The sequence below is a fragment of the Pocillopora verrucosa genome, chromosome 10 (genome assembly GCF_036669915.1).
Source record: "Pocillopora verrucosa isolate sample1 chromosome 10, ASM3666991v2, whole genome shotgun sequence".
In the NCBI taxonomy this organism is placed as follows: Eukaryota; Metazoa; Cnidaria; class Anthozoa; order Scleractinia; family Pocilloporidae; genus Pocillopora; species Pocillopora verrucosa.
The window spans coordinates 14,110,489-14,126,908 of record NC_089321.1 but is presented as its reverse complement, the minus strand read 5'-3'; the positions used below and the strand labels follow the sequence as shown (position 1 = coordinate 14,126,908).

The following is a 16,420-nucleotide window of genomic DNA, read 5'->3' as shown; positions in this document are numbered from 1 at the left end:
ATACTAAATCTCGGGAGAAACTGCAAGAATTATTTCAGAGTGTGTACGTGTTGTTTTGTAAATATAAACACTGTAACCTATTTAAACTTGTTTTTGTGTCCTTTTAAGCAACGCCATATGTCTGTTATGACCAGAGCGCCAAATTTTATTCTTTCATTTTGATCTTCTCCACACTGTGCATAGTTCTTGACCTGATATTTGAACGTAAATTATCGAGAAGGCGCCTTCCGATCACCTTTGTCTACTTTGTAAGTCACGCAAGCGCGCAAGCGTTACGACCGATCGCGTTTACGCAACGTTTTAGAACAACTCGGCATCTAATCTCCATTCAGTTGCTGTGAAAACCTAAAATCTTCAACATAGAAGATAAACGAACGAAGTTTGAACTGTCTAAAGGAGATCTTGGTCAATTCTAAGAATCATGCAAATGATCTTTGAGACGAGCGCAATTGAGCAAACACATGGATTTGCGTTGTTTTTAAGAAGTTGGTGGATGGAAGCTGGAGATATACCCGCGGGTTTGAGGCAATCCGTGACCTCATTGGTGTATAAACTATGCACTGATATGCTTTTCAGCCCGATTAACGCCTGCATTTTGAGAATTCTTTCGTACAAAGTAGTGAATTTTGGATATGCATATCAAGGTTGGAGAGAAGGGTCTCCTGATCACGCTGGTATGAAATATATTTAGCTGAAGTTTCCATATTTTGTCGGTGAACTAACTGAATACACCTTGTAACTTGTAGCAAGACAGAATTCCATGAGCTACATTGTTGCAGTCGCTGCACGCTGGACAAAATCAAGTATTTTTATTGCAATATATGCATATCCAGCGCACGCTGTAAATGTACCATTTATATTTTCACATATAAAAAGTATCAAGGTCGTCATTAGAACCGTATTTATCAACATGACATTTTTACTTTCCATGCAGCCAATCAAAGCACAGGTTTTCTTGCTCGCTCGCGGGTCCTACCAAAATGTCTAAATAGCAGAGAAATTGGGAAAACCTGTCAACAAAAGTTAAAAATTCAACACCAGAATCACGATGACTACGATTTCTTGATCACCTATAAAAGGGAACCTCGTCAACGACACGATTAATTAATAACCTAATAGTGAATCAGCATAGCTTCAAAATAGAATCAGAGATCACGAAATAAACAATGATACAACATTTTCTGTTTCGAGCTCGATGAGCTCATATTCAGCTTCTTCAATACTGCTGGTGTTACCAAAAGTACCGTTTTGTTACACACTTGTGGGGCAAATCACATTTTCAAAGGAGTTAAGGTGAGGACAGAATAAGTCAATAAGGACCCATTGCAGTGAATGAGATAAACGGGTATTGACTATGGTTACAAATAGAAATAATTTGAGACATGAGACAAAAGAATGAAAGAAATATTTACTCGTCACGAACGCAGGATCGAATCTTAGACCATCGGATTTTACGATCTCAAGTTCTCACATATAGCTTTAGATTTCTCCTTCATGAGCCATGACATACAGTGGTTAAACAAAGGATCATCCTGCATACTGCTTAGATCATCGATGTCGAAAGTTTCATGTCTTAAAATACATAACGATAGAAAGGAAATTTCAAGCTCTTTCGTGACAAGGAAAAAAATCGTTTTTCACCGACGACCGAAAAAAAAAACCCTATCCGTCAGATCAGGTTAAACGACAGGTTAAATAACAATGCTGACATTTAGATAAACATACCAGACCTTGAGGTAGCTTATTTATCTTCCCATGAGGGATTTACGAAGCTGCGGCATTTCTGATTCCAGTATCAAGTGCGTCACTTGTCTGTATGAACTATTATACATTTATTTATGGTCTCGCTTACTGCATCCAAACTCAGCAGACAATTCTGGAGCTCAAAGAGACAAAGAGCTAAGGTCTTAGATTTCTCCTCCAACTTTAAGACAACTGTTTCAGTAACAGTTTATTCATAAAATTCCTGCAAGATACCCTGAGGGTTTCTGTACACAAAGATGCATGGAGTACATATATTTAACAAATTTTGAATATCTTTCTCGGTTTTTTCTCTAAGAAGAGTAATTATGGTATTCGCTTTAATTCTTTCCAAGACGCGAAACGATTTAAATATGCTTTTCTCTAGATACAACGAGAAGTCAAGCATTTTTCTTGGAAAAGAACTTTATTGGCGTTAAATTTATTGCAAGTGTTTTTGAGGTGAGGAAAGAAATATGTAGCATATTATAATCGAAAGACGAGAAAATTGGGAAAAAAAAGTATACATAAAGAATACATCTTATTGATGTGATTTCTTTAGCTTTGTATCTCCCTCTAATGATTTCGCTGGATTATAACAAGTAATAATCATAAAAAGAATTGAAAAAACAAACAAACAAAAGATCAAGCACAATAATTTTCTTAAAGAAGAACAGCAATTTTGATCACGAAACTGGGCATTAGAGGAGGTTAAATCTTTCAAACTCATGAATATGTCACCTTCATTTTTTCATCGAAATTGTTGTAAAGATAAATATTATTTTTGATATTTTCAGGCATGTAGAATTGACAAATGATATCATTTGAAGAATAGAGGGATTCAGAGGATGACAGTTTAACAGGTACAAATCAATCTTCATTCTGCAACTGATTAAAGCTGTTTAGAGCTCATTTTATCTATAAATAAAGGTCGTAATCTTAATTTTCGTGCAGCTAACAACAGTTGAGTTTAATTTCAGTCGAATTTAAATTTAAACATGCACTTTGTAGAGGAACAGGGTCGATAAACGAGTTTCTTTACGCAATAGGCTCGCGGGGTGTCGGTAGAATTCGTGACGGTAACGCAAACCCTCGTAGGTGTTTCGGTTTCGAATAGGATTCGCGAATTCTCCCAGCCTCACACGCGATGAAATGAAGGAATGAGAGAAAGAGTCTTTTATTGCATTATTTTTGATCGATACTTATCCATGCCTACCAGGTACAACTGGGTTGTTTATTGCAACTCACGTATTTTGTTAAGGAACAGCCTTGAACGACGTTTCAACAGATGAGACTACGAAAACAAACGAACACTTGAAAAAACAAATATGACACAACCCGCGGAACTTGACTAGGGCTGTCATGCAACCACAATAGCGTGACGGAGGAAGCTTTGAGATTCTCATTCTTTCTCTATGATTAAGTATACAACGTTTTCTTTAGATTACTTCATTTGAGTCTCCTCTTTTTTATTTTTAACAATGCAGCGCAGTACAATCGATTCAATTTTATTTCTAGCTATGACAGAAAGCAACCTCCCAACAACGGGAGAAGAACTGGAGGTGAAAAATGAGTTTCCAGCTACAGGTGAGAAAAAGCAACAGGGAAAGACTTCGTAATGGTGATTTTGTACTGTTTGGTAATTAAGTATGCTTTAATTCTGGTGCTCAATTTTTTGGACCACTTCGACTTGAATGTTTTGAGAAATCCACTAAATACGCCAGTATTAGAACGCTTGTTGTAATTGCACACGGTTGTGATCACTAACAAAGTTGAAATATCTTCTCGGTAATTTCAGCGACAGAGAAAATTCAAGTTACGTCAAGTGACGCTGAACTGGATGTAGACAATGACCCTTTAAGAGGTAAGAACACTGGATGAAACAAGATTTTTGAAAGACGCCCCGGTGAAGTTTTTGTCACATTTACATTAAAATTTGCGTATGTTCTGTGGATAAGTTTTCGAAACAGCAAAAGATTTTTTTTTTTAATTTTAAACTTTATCGCCAGAAAAATTAAAAAAGCAAAGGGAAAAACAATTTATTGCTCGATCCGATCGAGCAGAATGCGTAGACATCATTAATTTTTTCCTTAGCAATAAAGCGACAAATTTGAACGCGACTACGCTTCGGAGAGCCCTAAATTAAAGAAGAATGAGCCAAAATTGGCCTATAAAGCTTCGTAAAACTCAGATTTCTGAGTTTTTAGAAGTGCTTGTCTGTAAATCAACGCACAGTGTTTTGGAGATTAAAGATGTATCTACAATTTGCACCTAAAATGAACGATACTTGTGTAGTAAAAAGTATTTTCCTTTTGCACTTGTCAATTATTGTAAATTTGGTCATTTATAGTATGAAAGTCATTGTCGGTAAGAGAGAGCTGTTGGTACCCGTAGACCTGTCAAAGTCCAGTATTAAAACATTTGCAAACGAGTAACTTCTTTTAGGCCACCAAAAGGAAAGTACTTACGCGAACACCTTTTTGTCCCTCATTGTTTAATACTTGTTTGGAGGAACTTTCACGCAATTTGAGAATTCTACAGAGAAGAGTAGGCATTTTGTCTCGGCTGTATCGCCTGTTTTGGTCTTCTAAATATTTTACACTTTTTCGGACAGTTATGTCAACACCAGGCTCACGCTGTAAACCACCAGCCAACAGAACCAGAACCCCTGACTTTCACAACAAGCAAAATAGAAATTTGCGGGAAAGTAGTACTTTCCCAATAATATTTTTTTCCAGTCAGCCTCTACGAGCATGTTCTCAATAGAATATTACATGTATGTAATAAACCAAAAAGAAAAAAGCCTGTTTTTCCGACGCACTTGTCTGAAGGATGGGTAAACGACGAACCCTTGTCACTCTCAGCACGACGTTTCTTTTGTTATTCGAACATTCACAAGTTTTGACCTTTTTCAGTCCTGGCTTTGCTTTGCTTTATACATTTTTTTTCTCAATAACTTATGAGGTTTTATATTCCAATTTGACATTTTGGAAAACGTAACCCAGGTGTAAAAGGAATTTTGGAGAGTCTTTCGACCTCAATGTAAATCAAATAAACTTGATCTGGTTATTGCCAAGCTACAGCTAAAACTCTTGATAGCTTGCATATTTTAAATCAAACGAAATACACAGATAAAGTCTCCTGAAGTGCGATTGTAAACGAAGTTGAGTTTAAATAGGATCTCCCGGTGAAATTTGGGATACTTTGGAAAACGTAAACCAGGTGTAAAAAGGGTTTTTGGAGAGTTTCTTGATCCAGATGTAAACCGAGAAACTTGAACTGGTAATAGTCAATGGACAGCCCAGACTCCCAACACCATTTTACTTAAACAAAATGTACAAATACTAAACTTTTCTGATTTTTTTTCCATAGCTCTAAGCTCCTTTAACCTAACAGTTCGTTTGGAAGTAAAAAGTTGGCATCATTCGCCAAGGGTCGAGTAACTCACTACTAAATCATTAACACTAACATGGTGTGTTTTCAGGGATTGCGAAAGTATGTCTCGAGGAAGGTAACAAAGAATACACACGAGGAGAAGCTAATAACGCGATAAACTCCTACACGGAAGGACTCCAAGTCAACTGCAAAGATAAACGACTGAACGCCAAGCTTTACAGCAACAGGGCAACAGCTAATTTCCGTTTGGGTAACAATTTCATTTCTAAATATATAAATCTCTCATGCAGCGTTACAAGATAACGGAATACACAATCTGCATCAAGAAAATTATCGTTATTAGACTGCAATTTAAGCAATTGTAATTTTTCAGGCTTCTTTGCTCTAATTTCTTTGGATGACCACATTTTTAAACCTCATTTCCTAAATCTCACAGCAAACTACGTGGAATGTCTGGATGATGCAACAGTTGCAGTTCAATTGGAACCCACTTTAATCAAAGCTATTAAGAAAGGTGGGTTTTTCAGACATAAGCCATCAACATTCTATTCCCTGATTTCATCAAAGAGGATTGTGTGATATGTGGCAGTTGACTGCACCCCAAGTGTCAACTGTATCTGGGGTGTCAATGTCTGTTATGTGGGTAAAAAGCATAAGAAAATGTCAATAAGCTCTCAAATACCGCTGCCTGCTTAGTTCACGTTGCAGAGCGCCGGAGGTCGAGGGCTCAAGCGCTAGACCAGAACAACACTCAGAGTCGTAAAATATCTGAGGAGAATGTGCTGCCACCTAAGCTATAACATCTGCAAATGGTTTGATATTCTTGTGTCGGATATGGACGGAAAACCGTTACCCCCGTCGAGTCCTGCATCTTCTCTGTAACTCTTAGTAGGGGACGTTAAAAAACCCAGCCAGGAGGCACCTGAAAAATTCTCTTACAAAAGTTGTAAACTGTTCAACGCAGTCTGCCCGAGAACTTCCCCGAAAAGTGCTGAAAAGCGCGTAACAACACATTAAAGTGAAGAATACGCCAGATAAATTCATCGTTATCATCATCAATTAAAGCTTAATTGGTAGCCACTTTGTATTACCTCCTTATTCTTCATTTTCAGTTCTTCCACAATTTCAAATTTCCTTCATTATTACAATTTTTGTTCCCAGCTAAATGACAAATTACGGTCCATTTTATCGATACGTTTATACCTTAACAGTTATAAATTACCTCACACCACCAATTATTCTCTCCTTTTCAGGAGCCAGAGCTTGTGTCGAACTTTGCTGGTATAAAAAAGCGAGGAGCTGGTTGTATATGGGATTGGCTGTATCCTTTAAAGAATGTTTGAAACGTGATACGAGATGCAATGCGAATAATATTGCAAGAAAAATCAATAAGTTCCAGGAAGATTTTTCTGCACATAATGCAAGCGATGTTCTCTTATACTGCACTGAGCAGTTTAAAGAAGCTAAAATGTTATCAAAGAGTTCTTTCGATTATTCCACAAAACTTTACTCAAAGAGGAGGCCATACTAATTAATTCCCAGAGTTTGAGCTGAATACCCCTCATTTTTGTCTTCAGACAAGCATCACCATGACGAGCGAGCCTAAACCAATAAATGCGCTTCAGAGATAATTAAACTCTCCAATGACTTGAAATCTCAAAAAAAAAACCCACGTTCGAATTATCATTCCAGTTTTAAGGTTCTATCTTATACTCTCACTGGTTTTTGTAAATATACATTTCCACTGCATTTTCGCAAATCTGCTCATGATTTATCGACCCTTAACACGTTTCAAGATTGAAAATAACAACAAACGTCTGCTTCAATTACTAAGGAAAACTAATGCTGAACTAATAGTCAAAGCAAACAGTTCTTGCAGTCTCGCCAACGCTTCTCAAGGTCTAGGAGAGTTCAAAACAGCCATCCAGTACCATCAACGTGATCTAAAAATTGCTAAAGAAGTGGGAGACAAGGCCGGAGAGGGAAGAAGTTATTATAATCTCGGCGTCGCTTATCACAGTCTAGGAGAGTTCAAAACAGCCATCCAGTACCATCAACGTTATCTAGAAATTGCTAAAGAAGCGGGAGACAAGGCCGGAGAGGGAAAAAGTTATTGCAATCTCGGCGTCGCTTATCACAGTCTAGGAGAGTTTTAAAAGACGCTGTGGACGTTATCACTCCTTCTCTTACGGCCTTATTCAATTTATCCCTTCAAACAAGAACATTTCCTTCGATATGGAAAACAGCAAAGGTTATACCCCTGTTTAAAAAGGGCGATAAATTGAATGCTTCTAATTACAGGCCAATTTCCATTCTCCCGACTGTAAGCAAGATTTTAGAGAAGGCGGTACATACTCAGTTTTATGCATATCTTACTGAGAATAATTTAATTTCACCCAACCAGTTTGGATTTAGATTGAAGTCATCTACTATTACTGCCACCATTCAGCTTTCTGATCAGATCCTTCACTCCATGGATAATGGTTGCCTGACCGGTGCGGTTTTTTTAGACCTCGCCAAAGCGTTTGACACTGTCAATCACTCAATACTGCTCCAGAAGCTCTCAACTTATGGTGTTGATGATGCTGGCAAAGCCTGGTTTACTTCATTCTTAACAAACAGAACACAAATGACTAGCTGTGATTATGCTTGCTCCAAAGCTGCCGCTGTATCGACTGGCGTTGCTCAAGGCTCTATATTGGGCCCACTTTTATTTATAATTTACATGAATGATCTACCTGATGTTTTGCAATCCTGTCAGGTTACTTTATATGCAGATGACACTGTTTTATACCTCGCTTCCAAATCTACTGTAGACTTACAAAGTAAGATTAACGATGACTTAAAACGTATATGTAGGTGGCTTCGGGCAAACCAACTGACTCTGAATGTTCAAAAATCCAAATTTTTGCTTATCGGTAGTAGTTCCCGCTTGAACAAAGTTGAGTCCATACTTATTTCGGCTGATGATACCCCTCTCGATAACGTAGATTCTTTTACTTACCTAGGCATTGTGATTAATAACCACTTCTCCTGGACTGACCACATTGATTATATTCGTAGTAAGGTCAGTAGAAAGTTAGGTCTTTTAAGGCGTATTAAATCTTGCCTCCCCCTCAACGCTAGAATTATGTTTTTCAATAGTTTCATTTTACCTATTTTTGACTATGGGGATATCATCTGGGGAGATCGCGGAAATGCGTCCTTAATGTCTGAGCTGCAAGTGTTGCAGAATAAGGCCGCTCGCCTCATTTTAGACTTACCTGTTTATTTTTCCGCAACTGAGGCCCTAAAGAGACTTGGCTGGAAACCATTACTGCGTCGTAGAAAAGAACACCATGCCATCTTTATGTACAAATTAATTAACAACCATTCATGTAATACTATTCCTGTCACATTTAATCGGGACTTTCATGGTTACAATACAAGATCGAGAAATGACGTTCGAAAATCCAGTGCCACAAGAAGATGGGGTCATTGGTCGTCAGTTAACTTTAGCGCAGATGTATGGAATGGTTTAGACATCTCACTAAGAAATGCAAACTCACTGCCTGCCTTCAAACGTGGCCTGTCTAAATTTAATTTTGAATTTTAATTTACCTTACTAGTATTACTCTTAGTTAATACTTTGTGATTAGTATTTTTAATTAGTTCTTAGATTTAGTTTTAGTTATTTGTTTTTTATTTGTAATTTATCTTTGTATTAGTATTTAATTTAAGAGGACCCTCCTGTAAACCACTTTTGTGACGCTGGCATCCTCATTAAAGATTATAGACTAGAAATTGCTAAAGAAGTGGGAGACAAGGCCGGAGAGGGAAAAAGTTATTGCAATCTCGGCGTCGCTTATGACAGTCTAGGAGCGTTCAAAACAGCCATCCAGTACCATCAACGTGATCTAAAAATTGCTAAAGAAGTGAGAGACAAGGCCAGAGAGGGAAAAAGTTATTGCAATCTCGGCATCACTTATCACAGTCTAGGAGAGTTCAAAACAGCCGTCCAGTACCATCAACGTGATCTAGAAATTGCTAAAGAAGTGGGAGACAAGGCCGGAGAGGGAAGAAGTTATTGCAATCTCGGCGTCGCTTATGACAGAGATATTGATGACTGTATTGACACCTGGAACAAATTATTCTCAGAGGTTGCCGCAGTACATGCTCCAATAAAAACAAGCCGGGTTAGAGGCTTTTCTATTCCTTGGATAAACTCTAGCATTATAGCTCTAATGAATAAGCGAGATCACCATCTGAAAAAAGCCAAGGGGAATAAAAATAACACTCATTGGCGCCTGTACCGTGAATTGAGGAACAAGGTAACCCACAGCATCAAGAAAGCCAAATCTGATTATTACACTAACCTAATAATTAACGGCAGTAAATCAAGCTCTAAAGACTTCTGGAAAGCTTTAAAACAAACTCTACCTTCGTCTAAAACTTCCTCCAGGATTACCAGTTTGTTAGCTGATGGTGTCCTTCTCACCTCAGCTCAATCTATTGCCTCGACTCTTAATTCATATTTCGTGAACGTGGGTAAATCCCTTGCCGAAAAAAATCGTTTCCGAACCGTACATAGCTAAAGCTACGGCCTGCCACTCGACTTTTACGTTTCAACCGATTAGTGAAGATTTTGTCTCAAGATCCATCAGTTCATTGAAAACCAATAAGGCCGTTGGTCTCGACAAAATTAGCGCGCGTCTTTTAAAAGATGCTGTGGACGTTATCACTCCTTCTCTTACGGCCTTATTCAATTTATCCCTTCAAACAAGAACATTTCCTTCGATATGGAAAACAGCAAAGGTTATACCCCTGTTTAAAAAGGGCGATAAATTGAATGCTTCTAATTACAGGCCAATTTCCATTCTCCCGACTGTAAGCAAGATTTTAGAGAAGGCGGTACATACTCAGTTTTATGCATATCTTACTGAGAATAATTTAATTTCACCCAACCAGTTTGGATTTAGATTGAAGTCATCTACTATTACTGCCACCATTCAGCTTTCTGATCAGATCCTTCACTCCATGGATAATGGTTGCCTGACCGGTGCGGTTTTTTTAGACCTCGCCAAAGCGTTTGACACTGTCAATCACTCAATACTGCTCCAGAAGCTCTCAACTTATGGTGTTGATGATGCTGGCAAAGCCTGGTTTACTTCATTCTTAACAAACAGAACACAAATGACTAGCTGTGATTATGCTTGCTCCAAAGCTGCCGCTGTATCGACTGGCGTTGCTCAAGGCTCTATATTGGGCCCACTTTTATTTATAATTTACATGAATGATCTACCTGATGTTTTGCAATCCTGTCAGGTTACTTTATATGCAGATGACACTGTTTTATACCTCGCTTCCAAATCTACTGTAGACTTACAAAGTAAGATTAACGATGACTTAAAACGTATATGTAGGTGGCTTCGGGCAAACCAACTGACTCTGAATGTTCAAAAATCCAAATTTTTGCTTATCGGTAGTAGTTCCCGCTTGAACAAAGTTGAGTCCATACTTATTTCGGCTGATGATACCCCTCTCGATAACGTAGATTCTTTTACTTACCTAGGCATTGTGATTAATAACCACTTCTCCTGGACTGACCACATTGATTATATTCGTAGTAAGGTCAGTAGAAAGTTAGGTCTTTTAAGGCGTATTAAATCTTGCCTCCCCCTCAACGCTAGAATTATGTTTTTCAATAGTTTCATTTTACCTATTTTTGACTATGGGGATATCATCTGGGGAGATCGCGGAAATGCGTCCTTAATGTCTGAGCTGCAAGTGTTGCAGAATAAGGCCGCTCGCCTCATTTTAGACTTACCTGTTTATTTTTCCGCAACTGAGGCCCTAAAGAGACTTGGCTGGAAACCATTACTGCGTCGTAGAAAAGAACACCATGCCATCTTTATGTACAAATTAATTAACAACCATTCATGTAATACTATTCCTGTCACATTTAATCGGGACTTTCATGGTTACAATACAAGATCGAGAAATGACGTTCGAAAATCCAGTGCCACAAGAAGATGGGGTCATTGGTCGTCAGTTAACTTTAGCGCAGATGTATGGAATGGTTTAGACATCTCACTAAGAAATGCAAACTCACTGCCTGCCTTCAAACGTGGCCTGTCTAAATTTAATTTTGAATTTTAATTTACCTTACTAGTATTACTCTTAGTTAATACTTTGTGATTAGTATTTTTAATTAGTTCTTAGATTTAGTTTTAGTTATTTGTTTTTTATTTGTAATTTATCTTTGTATTAGTATTTAATTTAAGAGGACCCTCCTGTAAACCACTTTTGTGACGCTGGCATCCTCATTAAAGATTATAGACTAGAAATTGCTAAAGAAGTGGGAGACAAGGCCGGAGAGGGAAAAAGTTATTGCAATCTCGGCGTCGCTTATGACAGTCTAGGAGCGTTCAAAACAGCCATCCAGTACCATCAACGTGATCTAAAAATTGCTAAAGAAGTGAGAGACAAGGCCAGAGAGGGAAAAAGTTATTGCAATCTCGGCATCACTTATCACAGTCTAGGAGAGTTCAAAACAGCCGTCCAGTACCATCAACGTGATCTAGAAATTGCTAAAGAAGTGGGAGACAAGGCCGGAGAGGGAAGAAGTTATTGCAATCTCGGCGTCGCTTATGACAGTCTAGGAGCGTTCGAAACAGCCATCCAGTACCATCAACGTGATCTAAAAATTGCTAAAGAAGTGGGAGACAAGGCCGGAGAGGGAGGAAGTTATTGCAATCTCGGCATCGCTTATTGTTGTCTAGGAGAGTTCAAAACAGCCATCCAGTACCATCAACGTCATCTAGAAATTGCTAAAGAAGCAGGAGACAAGGCTGGGGAGGGAAAAAGTTATTGCAATCTCGGCGTCACTTATCACAGTCTAGGAGAGTTCAAAACAGCCATCCAGTACCTCCAACGTCATCTAGAAATTGCTAAAGAAGTGGGAGACAAGGCCGGAGAGGGAAAAAGTTATTGCAATCTCGGCGTCGCTTATCACAGTCTAGGAGAGTTCGAAACAGCCATCCAGTACCATCAACATCATCTAGAAATTGCTAAAGAAGTGCGAGACAAGGCCGCAGAGGGAAAAAGTTATGGTGGTCTCGGAAACGCATATCATCGTCTAGGAGAGTTCAAAACAGCCATCCAGTACCATCAACGTGATCTAAAAATTTCTAAAGAAGTGGGAGACAAGGCCGGAGAGAGAAGAAGTTCTTGCAATCTCGGCGTCGCTTATCGCAGTCTAGGAGAGTTCAAAACAGCCATCCAGTACCATCAACGTCATCTAGAAATTGCTAAAGAAGCGGGAGACAAGGCCGGAGAGGGAATAAGTTATGGTGGTCTCGGCAACGCATATCACAGTCTAGGAGAGTTCAAAACAGCCATCCAGTACCATCAACGTGATCTAAAAATTGCTAAAGAAGTGGGAGACAAGGCCGGAGAGGGAAAAAGTTATGGAAATCTCGGCATCGCTTATCAAAGTCTAGGAGAGTTCGAAACAGCCATCCAGTACCATCAACGTCATCTAGAAATTGATAAAGAAGTGGGAGACAAGGCCGGAGAGGGAAGAAGTTATTGCAATCTCGGCAACGCTTATCGCAGTCTAGGAGAGTTCAAAACAGCCATCCAGTACCACCAACGTCATCTAGAAATTGCTAAAGAAGTGCGAGACAAGGCCGCAGAGGGAAAAAGTTATGGTGGTCTCGGAAACGCATATCAAGGTCTAGGAGAGTTCAAAACAGCCATCCAGTACCATCAACGTGATCTAAAAATTGCTAAAGAAGTGGGAGACAAGGCCGGAGAGGGAAGAAGTTATTGCAATCTCGGCGTCGCTTATGACAGTCTAGGAGAGTTCAAAACAGCCATCCAGTACCACCAACATCATCTAGAAATTGCTAAAGAAGCGGGAGACAAGGCTGGAGAGGGAAAAAGTTATGGTGGTCTCGGCATCGCTTATCGCAGTCTAGGAGAGTTCAAAACAGCCATCCAGTACCACCAACGTCATCTAGAAATTGCTAAAGAAGTGGGAGACAAGGCCGCAGAGGGAAAAAGTTATGGTGGTCTCGGAAACGCATATCATCGTCTAGGAGAGTTCAAAACAGCCATCCAGTACCATCAACGTGATCTAAAAATTGCTAAAGAAGTGGGAGACAAGGCTGGAGAGGGAAGAAGTTATTGCAATCTCGGCGTCGCTTATCGCCGTCTAGGAGAGTTCAAAACAGCCATCCAGTACCATCAACGTCATCTAGAAATTGCTAAAGAAGTGGGAGACAAGGCTGGAGAGGGAAAAAGTTATGGTGGTCTCGGCAACGCATATCACAGTCTAGGAGAGTTCAAAACAGCCATCCAGTACCATCAACGTGATCTAAAAATTGCTAAAGAAGTGGGAGACAAGGCCGGAGAGGGAAAAAGTTATGGCAATCTCGGCGTCGCTTATCACAGTCTAGGAGAGTTCAAAACAGCCATCCAGTACCATCAACGTTATCTAGAAATTGCTAAAGAAGTGCGAGACAAGGCCGGAGAGGGAGAAAGTTATGGTGGTCTCGGCAACGCATATCACCGTCTAGGAGAGTTCAAAACAGCCATCCAGTACCATCAACGTCATCTAGAAATTGCTAAAGAAGTGGGAGACAAGGCCGGAGAGGGAATAGGTTATAACGGTCTCGGCAACGCATATCAAGGTCTAGGAAAGTTCAAAACAGCCATCCAGTACCATCAAAGTCATCTTGAAATTGCTAAAGAAGTGGGAGACAAGGCCGGAGAGGGAATCAGTTATGGCAATCTCGGCGTCGCTTATACAAGTCTAGGACAGTTAAAAACAGCCATCTGGTACAATCAACGTGATCTAGAAGTTGCTAAAGAAGTGGGAAACAAGGCCAGAGAGGGAATCAGTTATTGCTGTCTCGGCAGGATTCATCTCCGTCAAAGAGAGTTGAAAACGGCAATCGAGTGTTATCAACGTCACCTAGAAGTATCCAAAGAAGTGGGAGATAAGACTGGAGAGGCGTGCTCACTCTGTTCCCTTGGAATCAGTTTTGAGTGCCAAGGAAATCTTACTAGGGCCTTCGACTGTTATTACTCGAGTGTTGAATTGTATGATGATATCAGGGCCAGTCTTCAATTCAACGATCAGTGGAAGATTTGTTATCGTAATCAGCACCAAGTAGCATACAAAGGTTTGTGGCGTATAAATCTCAATCGAGGTCAAGTTGTGAAGGCTCTTCTTGCCGCAGAGAAAGGACGTGCTCAAGCTCTGAGAGATCTCATGGTCACAAAATACCAGCCTGGAGATTCTTTAACGCCCAGCGCATCCCGCATTTCTCTTAGGTGGATTCCATTGAGCACAGTTTTCGTAGCTATTAGTGGACCGTGCGTTTACTTCTGGGTTTGCCTCAGTGAAAATAATATCCAGAAGAGAGAAGTACACGTGAACAATTACAAGTATGAGAATGAGTTGAAAATTTTCATCCAGCTACTGAACAAAACTGCTCTTAAGGAGATCGGCGCAAGAGATACTGTTACCATCGAGAATCCTCCGCTTGACTCGCCGACAGAAGAGGAAGTGGCCAATAATGTGACCCGAGTTGATGTGAGACACTCCCAATCAAGTGCTTTAAAGAAGCTGCATGACATCATCGTTACTCCTATTGCTGACCTGATCGAAGGCAACGACGAGATCACATTCGTTCCTGAGGGGCCATTTTGCCTTGTACCTTATACAGCGTTGCAGGACTCCAACTCATCATATCTAAGTGATTCTTTCAGAATTCGTATGCTTCCCTCCCTGACGACCTTGCAACTAATTCATGATTGTCCAGCTGACTTTCACATGAAGACTGGTGCATTGCTTGTCGGCGACCCATGTTTCAAACACATCATCTATGAGGGAACACTTTTGGTGCAACTCCCAGGAGCAAGGAAAGAAGTGGAGATGATCGGACGTATCCTAAATGTCTCCCCCCTTACTGGAGAAATGGCAACAAAACAAGAAGTGTTAAAACGAATATCATCAGTGGCGTTAGTTCATGTTGCAGCGCACGGTAAAAAGGAAACTGGAGAAGTTATCCTGGCACCAAACGCCACAAGAGAAAATCCTCAGCCGCAAGAGAAAGACTATCTACTGACGATGAAAGATGTCATAGAAGCTGGGTTGCGAGCACGCCTGGTTGTACTTAGCTGCTGTCACACTGCTCGTGGGGAGGTCATGGCCGAGGGTGTAGTCGGCATGGCGCGTGCACTTTTGGCTGCCGGTGCCAGATCTGTTGTGGTAACCTTGTGGGCGATTGGCGACGAGGGAACCCTGGAGTTCATGAGTTTCTTCTACCATGCACTGGCCAAAGGCAAGAAGGCAAGTGAAGCTCTCAATCAGGCCATGAAGTGTATGAGAGAAATTGAAAAGTTCAAGGAGGTGATTTACTGGGCACCATTTGTACTCATTGGTGACGACGTCCAGCTGGATTTCAAAGATATTTCGAAGCTGAAGTAAGTAAATATTCTGTTTACACATTCTATTCAATACAGAGTTACATAAAATCATAATTATGGCTTATATGTTTCAGTTGGGTTACGAATTTATGTTTTGCTCCGGCAAATTGAGATGCAGTACAATCAAGAGGACACGTTTACGTTGATAACATTCTTTTTAGGAAACCTGATAGGGGTAAAAAAGCATTTTTTTTAAAACAACTGTTGTGCAATGTATCGTTTCATGTGCTAAGAAATATTTCATGGCAACTTAACTATCCTCCCTAAACTTAGATTCTTTTATTTTTCAGTTAAGGAAGTGAGCATTGGAATCCCAGGGAGTTTTAGGATACCTGCACACGCTGATATTTGGACCAGAAACCAGTAAGCTATCGATGAAATATTTGTCAAGAGTCTTCTTTACAAAGCAGGAAGAACCAAAAGACGGCCAAAGTCAAGTCTAACAAGAGAACGGATTTCCATTGATTCAAAAGTTGACATTTTGCTTGTCTGAACTGCTCTTACGAGCTTCATCTTTGATATCCTGCCGGAACAAACTTTTTTTTTTATTTGATGTCTAGGAATTATCATGACAAGCTATGTAAAAAGGTTTTTTTTAAATCTAAGTATTAGCTACTATGAGGATTAAGGCTTGCGTTTACGTCGAAGTTGAAACGTCTTGAAAACGTTTTCCACAGTTTTTTTACAGATTTTTCTTAATCGGTTTTTGTCTCATGAGTGATGTAAAGCTAATTTAATAGTTAATTTTCGGAGATTTTTCCTTTAATTTTGAAGGCGATGAATTTTGTTACTTTTTACAAGCAGA

At 39.7% G+C, this 16,420-nt stretch overlaps 1 protein-coding gene across 1 annotated transcript; it reads left to right on the top strand.

The window, feature by feature from the left end:
• Positions 1–1,214: 1,214 nt before the first annotated feature.
• On the top strand, positions 1,215–16,329 carry LOC131778397 (tetratricopeptide repeat protein 28-like). Its single transcript, XM_066173124.1, has 12 exons — positions 1,215–1,293; positions 2,129–2,202; positions 2,538–2,603; positions 3,259–3,327; positions 3,539–3,604; positions 5,225–5,386; positions 5,573–5,650; positions 6,390–6,457; positions 6,933–7,229; positions 11,486–13,525; positions 14,126–15,612; positions 15,906–16,329. Exons 4-12 carry the CDS (start codon positions 3,261–3,263, stop codon positions 15,907–15,909), a joined length of 4,269 nt encoding a protein of 1,422 aa, XP_066029221.1. The 5' UTR covers positions 1,215–1,293; positions 2,129–2,202; positions 2,538–2,603; positions 3,259–3,260; the 3' UTR covers positions 15,910–16,329.
• Positions 16,330–16,420: the final 91 nt, after the last annotated feature.